Below are 11,995 nucleotides of genomic sequence, written 5' to 3' on the forward strand. Positions count from 1 at the left end.
AGTCCCCTGCTGGGAACTGGCCTGCAGCCCAGGCATGTGCCCTGACTGGGAATTGAACCGCGATTGTGTGGTTCGCAGGCCCGTGCTCACTCCACTGAGCCACACCAGCCAGGGCTGAAATTTTAATTTTTAAAAAATCTGGTGGCTTTTAATACCAAATGATTTCCACAGTGGTATGTTACTGCTTCAAACAAAACATTTGCTAGATTCGATACCTTTTCTAGAGTAAATTGAGGACGTGAAATATTATTCTCTTGGAAAAATCGTTTACTTTAATGAAATTTTACAGCTATATAGTAGAAAAATTTCTTTTCCAATCAAGAGTTACTACTACATCTGAGATCTTTTGTAATACAACTCTAATTGCGTGGTTAATTTAAAAGAGAATCTATGTGATATTTTAACAGAGACCTGATTGGCAGCAGATGGCTGATTAAGGAGGAACTAGAAGAAATGTTAGTGGAAAAACTATCAGATCAAGATGTGAGTAATTAATCTTTTCAGATTTAAGGGGACCTGTGCCATAACAATGCAGACAGTTGCTGTTTTAGGGCCCTAAGAGTAATGTTCCTCAGAGGCAATTGTTCCTCAGATAATGTTCCTTTTTATAACATTTATAGTTGATTTCTGCCATGGAAGGAGGAAGGTGACATGCCTGGTCTCCAGACCCTCCTTATCTAAGTGCCCTGGTGTCCTCTGCTAGTTGTTCTAGGGAAGCATAATAGAGGTCTGTTTTCATCTCCTTCAGTAAAGGGGATGGCTAACTTGACAAGCTAATGATAAGTGTAAGGAGCTATTATAGATTAAGTAGAAAAGCAGTAAATAAAGCACCTGGTTACCTTCATACAATTTACTGCTTTTTTAGCTTACCCATTTGAAGTATCTCCGAGGCCACTGTTTTTCATCTTGGAATCTGTAGAACCACCTGTGTCAGAATCACTTGGAATGCTGGTTACAAAATGTAATTTTAAGGATCAGGAATAGCTCAGCTACTAGGGATGTCATAGGAATCAGTATTTTTAACAAACTCTTCAGATAAATGTGATATCCCACTTAGGTCTCAGGTTTTTATTTTGCTAAATGTCATAATATATGCCAATATCGTCAGAGGAAAATTGATATTTTAAATATCTTGATGTTCTAAATGTAGATTATTTTTGGAGGATTTCAGTGTAGATTAATTTCAAAATTGTCCCAAGAGGTTTTTTTTTTTTCCCAGGCAATGGCTGCCATTGTAGTACCTTGCCACCCTGTAGATTTTAAGTCTTGTACTGAAATTGCCCTTTTTCTCATATAACATATTGGATAAATTAATGATATGGGAAAGTTGTAGTTTGCTTAAACAAGGTGTCAGGCATTTGGTGAGTGGTAGGCCTAGAGCACAGGTGGTAAACATAAGGCCCACGGGCTGAACCTGGCCCTCCACCATGTTTCTACCCAGCAGCAGCACCGAGCTCCTTGCCCCTAGTTAAGCAGTAATTACATTTACACAGTCCTAAAATTACCTGGAGCCCTTTGAAGGCAATCTCGAAGCTGATGTAGCCCCTGGTGAAAATGAGTTTGACACCCCTGGTCTGGAGTTAGTTTCTAATGTAGTAATCATGAAATCAGTACAGCTGCACTTGGGTCTAACTGAAAAAAATCTCCCTTTGCTTTGTCATTGAAAATGTACATCATTCTATTGCTTACTCTGTTTTCTGGCTGCTTTGATTTTTATAATGCAGGTGTGTTTATTTGTTTTCATTCTGAAAACATCCCAAAGACATTATCACAGGTGTGCATATGTATGTATGTCTTCTGTACATTTGGGGTACTGGTCATCAGAAGAAATCCTGAGGCTGAAGTCTGGTATCAAGATGCGGGAGGCAGAGCGACAATGACTTCTTAAAGTTCTTAGTTCATGAGCAGGGCTGTGTTATACCTGTAGTTTCCTCTTGGTAGGTTCACCGGTAGTCACACTGAATGATGAAATTGAGAGAATAGCCGAGAACAAAGGACATAGGCCTGAAAGGGAGAGGAAGATTGGAGTTTTGTCAGGCTGGTACCATAGGTGGCTAAGTATTCCCCCCTTGCTTAGAAAATTGTCTTCTATCTCTCTCCCTCTCTCTCACTTTTTAAGATCTTATTTATTTTTAGAGAGAGGGGAAAAAGAGGGAGAGAAACATCGATGTGCAAGAGAAACATTGACCAGTTGCCTCTCACGTGCCCTCCACCCGGGACTTGCCCTGCAACCCAGGTCTGTGCCCTGACCTGGAATCAAACCAGCAACCTTTCAGTGTGTGGGACAGCACCCAACCCACTGAGCCACACTAGTCAAAGCAATTTCCTTCTCTTGTAACATAACAGGAAATAGTAATCAAAATAGCCTTCTTAATCTTATTGGTGAGATTCTTATATATTAATGGCAGATTTTCACACTAAAAACAATGGTAACAAGGTGAATGTGACTTTTGGGGTTGGCAAAAACATAAATAAGGTTATCAAAATAAGTTTCACTCTTCATATTAACTAAGGATGTCAAGTATTAGTTGTTTCCTTCTGTGTAAACACTTTAGAATGATTATTCTGGCTTCTAATTTTAAGGGGTTAATACCAAGTTGTTTACTTTCTAATCACATGTTCAAGAACTATTTTAAAAATGCATGGAGTAGCAAGGATAATTTATTTCAAGAGGTTGCCCTTTAAGTCAAGTATCTCTTGAATTTTTAAATAGCTTGATTGTTCAGTTTTAAAGGAAATCATAAACATTAAAGTAACACAGCTTGAACAGCTAAAGATATATTTGCCAAATGTATTATGAGATATAATTCAAGAGGTACATTTTCTCAAAATCAAACTCTCCCCATTTTGCTATACATAACTTACTGGAAATTACTTATGAAGCTTCTCTAGATAAAAGAGTAGAAATTACACTTGAAGATCATCTAAATATTTTTTTGGAAATGAAATTAACTCTCAATTTCATGTCATCAAAATATGGAGAAGTTGACTTTCCTTTAAATGATAAATCTCTTTATTTCTCAAAAGAAAAGACTGAGAGCACTAAAGATCCACAGGGCAAGTACTGCATCTACACAATTTTCTAAAAGCAGCATGAAGGTGCCAAAGTGTCATCCTGTCAAAATTCATCAAGAAAAACAACATTGGAAAGATCAGGTCTATAAAAATAGAAGAAATTTAGCAAATGCAATTACACTTGCATCTTCTAATGAATTTTTATTGTCTGCAGTATGCACAGTTCATTCGGCTGCTGGAAAGGTTATTGACACTGCAGTGTGGTACTGCTGAAAAAGAATTTTTGCAGACCTTTCGTAGGAGTGTAACTATTCAATCAAAGAAACAGCTGATTGAGCCTGTGCAGTATGACGAGCAGGGAATGGCCTTCAGCACAAGCGAAGGTAATGACATTTCATGGAGGAAAAATAAATTCCATGATGATTAAGAAACTACAATTATCCTCTCCATTTGATTGGTTTGTTCGTTTATTTTTGCTACTGTGGCATTGGATTTCCTCATTTCAAAGATTCTATTGGAAGTTTTTAAAAAATAGGACCTTATAAATGTCCCAAGAAAAAATCTGGACACTTTCCTACACAATCATCTGAACCCTTTTTATTTTTACACTTAAGTTAAATCTTATTTTCACATTTCAACTGGTGGAAAAATATTTATAATAAAGTTTTCTTATAAAATGAAAATGCTCAGTGAGTCTGCATGTCAGATGCTGACACTGTGAAACGTGAAAACTTTAGATCCTCACTCACATTTCTCTGGTAGGTGTGTGGAGACATTTCACGTGGTGTAACTTAAAAATTAATGCCTTAAGTGATAGATCTGCAGCTCTTAACATCATTGCTTTGTCATTTTAACTAATGTTTCCAGAAAAATGTGACCTTTTCTGAAGATTACTTTCATTTCTATCAATTATATTTTATCACATTTCTCAAATATTTAAAAATTATGGTTACACATATTTTATTGAATATAAAAGGACATTTAATCAGTTGACTTTTTTAAGTTATATAAATGTGAATTACTTTGTTGCTTGTGAACAACTAACTTAAAATTATTGTAGTTTTGTTCAGATGGAATTACAGAACAAAATTACCTCATAATAAGCTTTATTACATTGATTACGGTGTAGTTTACCTGCTTTATTTTTATTTGACTTGTAGAAGTCCTAGAACTTTCTGTATATGCTGCTGTATACTGTTACTCAGGAGGAAAAACTTTTCATGTAATTTTATTGTCTCAAAGCCCTGGTTTATCAGATTTTTACTGATAGAAGTTTTGTATTTTCAAAGGTAAGAGGAAGAGTGCAAAAGCAGAGGCAGTTGTTTATGGACATGGAAGTGGAAGAATAAAAGTTAATGGAATCGATTACCTGCTTTACTTCCCTGTGACACAGGACAGGTCAGTGTCTGGCTTTGCTTTTCTCTTTAGTTTTTAAAGAAAATATGCTTCATTATACAGTATGATCAGTTCATTAAGGCTTGTGATTTTCTGATTGTATTTGTCTTTACATTGGTAAATGTCTTTTACATTGGCAAAGACACATACAATCAGAAAATCACAAGCTTTAATGTCTTTACCAATGTAAAGACAAATGTATTTCCCTTTTCCAATATAATTTATCAAACTAGCTGGAGTGAAACTATCATTCTTTTTTTATGTGGCTTTCCATATTTTTAAAAAAACATTTCTTAAAAATTCCTCCTTAACTGAATCTTCCTCTTCTTTTCATCAGCTGCTGCTGGAATTTGGGTGATTTAAATATATCTTACATTCTGAAATTCAGATTGTGCCAAAATGTAAGAAAAGTAGATTTCTGGGGGTGGACATGCACCAAACAAAACAACAGAAACCAGCCTTGGCCATCACAAGTATTAGAACAAGTCTGGTCTCTCACTTCAGATGTTTTCCTTTTCAGAGGAAGTAGATTGTGTGTGTGTGTGTGTGTGTGTGTGTGTAATCTGTCAGTCAAAGAAACTTGCCATTTTTGCCTTAAAATAAGAACTCATCAGGCTTTGCTTGGTTCCCAGTGCTAAATATGGACAGTTTTATTTTTTTGAACTGTGTATCCCATGGGGAAAGACACAGGAATCACACGAATCATAAATGGATGTTATAATTCAAATCCTCTACATATACTCATGTTAGGTCTCTTTGTGAGTCCTGTGCAAAGGCCTATTCTTGAAACAGTTATTATTTTTTCAGTATTTACTGTCATTATTTTCATGTTCCCGGTGCTTATGTAAGGGAAAGGGGACCCAACGAATGTTATGTAGTGTAAGCTCCTGGACAGAAAGATGACTTCAAAAAAGGACTGTTTATTTGTGTGCGTGTGTTTGTGTCAAGAAGTAGTGCACCCTAACTTCATTCAGTATGAATTAAAGTAATTGTGCCATCATCTTCATAGGAAACAAATAGAGGACGTTCTCATTTCTTTTAAGAAAAGCCAGAGAGGCCCATAGCTTCAACATTGGGGACTGTGAGGAGGAATGGCATTTCACTGGTACTTGCCCATTGCTGTATTTTTTGGACAATAAGATGCACCTAGGTTTTAGAGGAGGGAAATAGGAAAAAAATTTTTTGAAACAAAAAATGTGAAATATTTAATAACATAAATAACAATATTTCACCAATGTAAATGTAAACAATTCAACAGCAGCATTAACAACCATTATTCCTCCCAAATGGGTGGGGTGTGCATCTTATAGTCTGAAAAATGTAGTGATTTGTTTTCGGGTACAACTCTGATGATTTAGCCCACAGTCTCAATTTTGGCTTGATTTCACAATTAAAATATATTCTTAGAACTTATTCTTCATTTTGAATTCAACAGACATTTAACAGAGATTGTCTATGATCCAGTCTTTTTCTTGGTATTATGAAGATATCACAGCTGTTATGATCTGATTTTCAGTATTGTGAAGATAACACAGCTGTTATGATCAAGAAACTTTCTACCTGATTGGGAACCCTAAGACCAGCCTTCATGGGAATAGGCGGCTAAACCATCTCATCCTCTTTAAGAAGCTGCAGGGATTTAGGGCAGCCGTGCTAGTCGTGGACTGCCTTTCCTCTTGCAGGAGCAGCTCAGGAGCTTAGAGATTCACTAGAAAGGTGATGCTGACCAGTAGGAAGACTGATGAACCAAAAGTCAGGTGATCTTGGTTCTAGCTCTGTTTCTTAGCTGTGTGACCATAGCCAAGATGTCTAAAGGTCACTTCTAATTGGTAGGAGGAAGTTGAACTTGATCTCTGAGAGTCAGTTGAACGTTTACTTACCTTTTCAGGGACCTTTCTTTAGGCTGCTTTTATACAAACAGCAACAGATGTTGGAAATGTTGACTATGTTGCTTTCCCAACATCCTCAGGAATTTTGTATTCATTTACTCACTTAACCATTTATTACTATGTGCCTAGTACATATAATAAAGATTGATAATCTTCCTGATTTGGAAAGGCCTTTGCTCTTATCAGTCAACCAGCAAAGCAACTCTAACTGGTCATTTGTATTAATGAAATACATTACTCACACAGCACTGACCATGTAGCAGAAGAGATATGGGTAGCATTTTAAGCAACTATAGAAAATTAAAAGAGACTATGTAATTATATGTATTTTAAGTTACATGCTAATATTAATAGAATCAGTGCCCTGGGAGTAGCATTCAGAGAAGATAGAAATGAGAAAATTGATTGTTTATTTTTTTCAAAGTAACTTTTATTATATAATAAGGAACAAAATAAATTTGGTTCCTTTAACTTAGGATTTCATCTGGGATCCCTGCAAGGAGAGAAGATGAATTGTGAAATATTTTCAAGCCATGTAACGTTTTGCATATACCAGTTTGTAGTCAGATTAATTAAAATCAATAACAGTATAATTATTTTTATTATTACCCTTTGGGCATTTTCTCATCTATTTATACTGAGTGGTGGTGTATACCTCAGTATACACCAACTTCTCAACTATCTAGACTCTTCCTAATGGTTTTTTCTTTTCTTTTTCAAAATGGTTCTTTCTTAACCCTCATTCTTTCTTAACCCTGACTACTATAGTTATAAAGAATTTTTTTCAAATTTTAATCTAAGTTTCTTTAATAAGCATGTATTGGGCAATCTTAAAATTTTAGGACTTAACACAGATAAATGTTTAAACTCCCAAACAAGTGGGTGACCAGAGCTTCTGTTTGTGAAGACACCATGCCAGTAACTCATTTAGCTATGCAGGCAGAGACCTCCTGTGACATGTGCGCATGGCAGTCCCACAGACTTCTCTTGGCCTCTGTTTCCTTGTTGGAATAAATGAAATGGTGGAACTAGGTAGATTTTCAGTCTCTAAATCCTCTTCAGTTATTATGATAATATGGCTATCACTTATAACTGTACTATTTTTATAACATTCTTATTTTTATTTGGTTGCCTTGAAACCTTTGTTCAAAAAAACAGTATAGATTTATGGTATTTCCCTTTCAAAACAACATCTCTATTGAAACAGTATTATTACAAATTCCCATGAACAATGTCCCTTGGAAGTCCTATTTGATACATCTTGCTGCATGTGATTATTTTTCTAATGTAGTCCAAGAAGTGACACCTGAATGTTCTGACTATCCGTCTGTCAGCTTCACTGTGTTATTATAAGCTCTGTTTGGGGTCTAGAAAGCTACAGGGTCAAACAAAGCAACTAAAATGCAGTATCAGTTGACTTTTCTAAATAAAAACTCAGCAGAGATATAAAGCAAAGTAGCAAAATCAAAATGCTTGACAAAGGTGGTGGTGAACACTGCACCTGGCACTTAAGCAGTATTCAGTAAATATTTGTTCACTTGAGCAAGAGAAGGTCCAGGGCCGTGTTCTGTGTTCCATTCTCTGATCCTGTGGGGCCAACCTGAGGCCACATGGGCACTCACTGTTGAGGGAAGCAGGCCCGACTAAGGCTGTACAATGTGCCACCTGGCATCAGGCAGGTAGCAAGGACCTGCCGCTTAGAAAACTATTGATAGCAATATGTGTTTCAGTGGGGAGAGAAAAGTTGAATGTGATTTTAGGAACTTTAAAAACCAACTGTGTCAGGATGAGCATTATGTATACATTATACCACAGGTGGCAAACGCAAGGCCCATGGGCTGAATCTGGCCCTCTACCTTGTTTCTACCCGATAGCAGTGCCAGCTCCTTGCCCCAAGTTAAGGAGTAGTTACATTTATACAGTCCTAAAATTATATTTGGCCCTTTGAAGGCAACTGTGAAGCTGATGTGGCCCCCGGTGAAAGTGAGTTTGACACCCCTGCATTATACAACTGCATTATAGTATACTCTATTTAGTGAGTCCTGAGGACAGTTGATAACTGCATGGGCAAGCATATTGGTATTATACCTGATCATTGACTCCACAGAGAGTTAGTCAGTTGAGTAATGGAGACTCCCAAATTTACAATTTCTTTACAAGGTTATTTCCAAGCCTCAAAAGTTCTTATGAAGATAAAAGGAATCAGCAGTAGTTGACATAGTATATTGCCATATCCTACAGAAATAAACCTTGCTCTCAGCAAACCATTCTAAGTGGTCAAAATGTGAACCATTTGTAGAACCAACTATTTTATAATAAACTTAACCACATTTCTGGTGATGTGCTTTAGAGAACAGTTGATGTTCCCTTTCCACTTCCTGGACCGACTTGGAAAACACGATGTGACCTGCACAGTCTCAGGGGGTGGGAGGTCCGCGCAGGCTGGAGCAATACGCTTGGCAGTGGCCAGAGCTTTGTGCAGTTTTGTCACCGAGGAAGAGGTTGAGTGGATGAGACAAGGTATGAATTGTGGGGGAGGGGCCCACTTGTCTTATACTGTCTATGAGTATTTCTTTTATTCTTGTGCTACTCACCTGAAATGAGTGAGAAAACACTCACTTAAATACGCAGTGTAGCAGTTTGCTGGCCTCTCTTCATACTCTAGAACCATAACATTATTTTTCAGTTTTGATTTCTACAAAGTGCACTTGAATTAGAAAAAGAAAAGGGAGACACTGCTGACATAAGGGGAAATTAATTTTGATCTCGTGACAGAACTATTTTAACAAGAACCAGTTTAACAGCAGTTTAAACACTGCTCAATTATGTTTAACAGACAGATTGTTTTTGTTTTATCATGAAAAGTTATAATAATTATTGTATTTAATGGTGAAGCCTTTAAGGTATTTCTTTTCAGAATTATTGGAGCTTTCCATTTTTCCATTGTGATGTTAATTCAGGTTTTATGTTGTCTTGCTTTGTGTGACCCCATGACTTTGTCATGGGTACAATTGTGAGAAGGAATATGCAGTCAACTTGCTCATTAGGGCAGTGCTTCAGCATTTATAATAAGTCAGGGCAGTTCTAGCTGAAGATGTTCTTTACACTAATATTTATGAAGGAAAGACAGTGCTGTGGCCTGGACCTGTCCCTTACGTGTTGGCCACAGCTCCTCCCTGCTCCCCTGCCCATCCTCCCAGCCACTGGGTCTGATACTGAGTCAAAGATAAGATGGCTTAGGATGGTTAGTTTTTAAGCCTCTTAATCCATTTGTTTATAAACAGTTTGCCATTTTGTGGGGTTCATATCTTATCATTAAAATAATCTGATAGGATCTTAACAATTTTGCTAGCTTGAGTTACTGTGCCTATTGAAAAGTAGTAAAGCATAATTACTTATAATTTAAAGCAGAATTTAGACAGGTCTTGTCTCTGTTTTTCTCAAAATATTACTTGTTTTTCCCCATGTCATTTAAATGCAAGTAAATTGCAAAAGCTATGGGTACATAATAAGCACTTAAAGTTTTCCTTTGCTTTTGTGACCCCCCCTAATGAAATACTGTAGCTTTGTACACAATGAAAAGATGTGCTCATGTTGGAAGAGTAAAATTTTTTAAAAAGCAGTAAAAAACTGTGGTCTACTTACATATTTATAAAGCAGCTTAAGAGCTTTCTCCTCACTGGTATTTTTGAAATCTGTGGTGTTTACTAATAATGCACTGTGACTCCATCCACAACTGTGATGCTTCATGTGAGCCATATACTGAAAATAATGCCTTAATTGCCCAGAAATTGTCATTGCTCCTGGTGATTGATTAGGAGAATGGGAGCTTCTATTTTAAACCAATTTTATTCTTCTAGAATAAACAGCTTATGCTGAGAGAGAATACAGCCCTAAAACTTACTTTTCAGATTTCTGAAACAAAATGCCAGGGATATTATTATTTTCCCACAAATTAGAATAATAGATTTTTGTTCTCAAATATGTCCAGTAAGTTGTACTTGAAGTATATGTATATTCATATATACTATTAATATATGGTGCCTGTTATTTCCTTATACTTTACCATACAGGTGGTTCTTCTCTACCTCTTGTCTTCATTAAAACTTTCATGTCTGTAATGATGAGTATGCAGGGTAAGTTCCATTGCAGTGAATAGTGACTGCCCACACAAGAGCAGCTTTATCTGAAGTTAAACAACTTTAAAAACCAAAAAGGAATTGGTTCTCACAGGATAAGGAAAGCAGACCATAATGTAGCTGGCATTTGTCCCAGAAATGGAAAAATATCATAGAAGAGTGAAAGCAAACTGTTGTCATGAGATTTATACCAGGCTGGTGAATCCTTGTAGGTCTGCTTGCTTCCCTCTAGTTTCTTCTCTTCTAACAGTACCTATAAATTCATGTGGTTTACTCCTTTTGTACCTGGCACCATACATTTTCCACGGTTTGTAACAGCTTCTCTTCATGCTGCAGCCGGACTACTTACTGCTGATCCACGCATCAGAGAACGGAAGAAGCCAGGCCAAGAAGGAGCCCGCAGGAAGTTCACCTGGAAGAAGCGCTAAGTGCTTGCTCAGGAGAGGAGAGGAGAGGACATGCTGCACGTGTGCCTGCATGTGGCAGACATACAGTGTGAGGGCAACATTATCAGACACTTGCGTTGTGAGATTATTTGTTTTTAATGCTACTTTGTAAAGGTTACTTTATAAAAATAATTTTTAAATGTTTAGCTTCAATCTGCTGCCTTATTTTTTAGCTCTTTCAGAAGATAGTTATAGAAGAATAATTCATAGAATCTTGGCATACTAGACCTTAAGGGAACATTGAGCCAAACCCAGTCAAGTAACCCATTTTGTAGACAAGCCCCAAAGTTTAAGTTTAAGCTACATTGCTAATTTGATGATTGAACTAAACTTGAACTCACTTGTCTTGATTCTGTTGTTTGCCCAGATGGCAATTGTTACAACACTGTTTTCACCACTGAGAGCTGAGAGTGCTTGCTTAAAAGGATGAAGTAAGTTGAGTGCCTTTGTCAGGAGCTCAGCAGAGCTGGAGAGGGCTGAGCTGCCAGAGCTGATGGCCACAACAAGCCAGCCTCCCCCACCCTCCACCCCTGGCAGCTGCCATTCTCCTCTCCATTTCTAATTTTTTCCTACATGTAATTGATGCCATGTGGTATTTGTCTTCCTCTGTCTTCACTTATTTTACTTAACATCATGCCCTCCGAGTTGGGTACATAGTTTCAGTTATAAGGTAAATTCGTTCTGAGGATCAACCGTACAGAGTAGTGACTGGTTGATAATACTATATTGTATCATTGAAATTTGTCAAGAGGGTAAGTCCTTAAGCATTCTCAACCAAAAAAAGTAAATAAATAATTGTATGAAACGATGGGTTTAATAATTAACTTGATGGTGAGACTCCTTTCACAATTTGTGTGTGTGTCAAATTATCACATTCTACATTTTAAATATATTACAATTTCATTTGTCAATTATACTTCAGTGAGACTGGGGGGAAAAAGACAACAGGTCACAGCATCAAGATGGGATCATTATGAGGACAAGTTGAGGACCGTATACTGGAGCAGAGGCTTCTGGGTGAGGTAGGAACAGCTGTGAGAGTCCAGTGATGAAGTCAGAGTAAGGTGATGACACCACCATCTTGCCCATGTGGCCACAGCTTCCACCTGTT

General features: G+C 37.1%; 1 protein-coding gene across 2 annotated transcripts in view; it reads left to right on the forward strand.

Annotated features, from left to right (window-relative positions):
* Positions 1-11,678, forward strand: part of MRPS9 (mitochondrial ribosomal protein S9) — a 48,085-nt gene extending 36,407 nt beyond the window's left edge. Inside the window, exons 6-11 of one of the 2 annotated variants that reach the window (XM_037054975.1) lie at positions 408-483; positions 3,028-3,156; positions 3,230-3,398; positions 4,305-4,413; positions 8,650-8,819; positions 10,775-11,678. In XM_037054975.1, coding sequence (XP_036910870.1) covers positions 408-483; positions 3,028-3,156; positions 3,230-3,398; positions 4,305-4,413; positions 8,650-8,819; positions 10,775-10,866 — 745 coding nt within the window. In that variant the 3' untranslated portion in view covers positions 10,867-11,678. The remainder of the gene's footprint in view (positions 1-407; positions 484-3,027; positions 3,157-3,229; positions 3,399-4,304; positions 4,414-8,649; positions 8,820-10,774) is intronic. The other variant, XM_037054974.1, reaches the window with a different exon arrangement.
* The last annotated feature ends 317 nt before the right edge of the window (positions 11,679-11,995 follow it).

This window comes from Sturnira hondurensis, unplaced genomic scaffold, assembly GCF_014824575.4.
Source record: "Sturnira hondurensis isolate 20B ecotype Veracruz unplaced genomic scaffold, ASM1482457v3 Scaffold0008480, whole genome shotgun sequence".
Classification (NCBI taxonomy): domain Eukaryota; kingdom Metazoa; phylum Chordata; class Mammalia; order Chiroptera; family Phyllostomidae; genus Sturnira; species Sturnira hondurensis.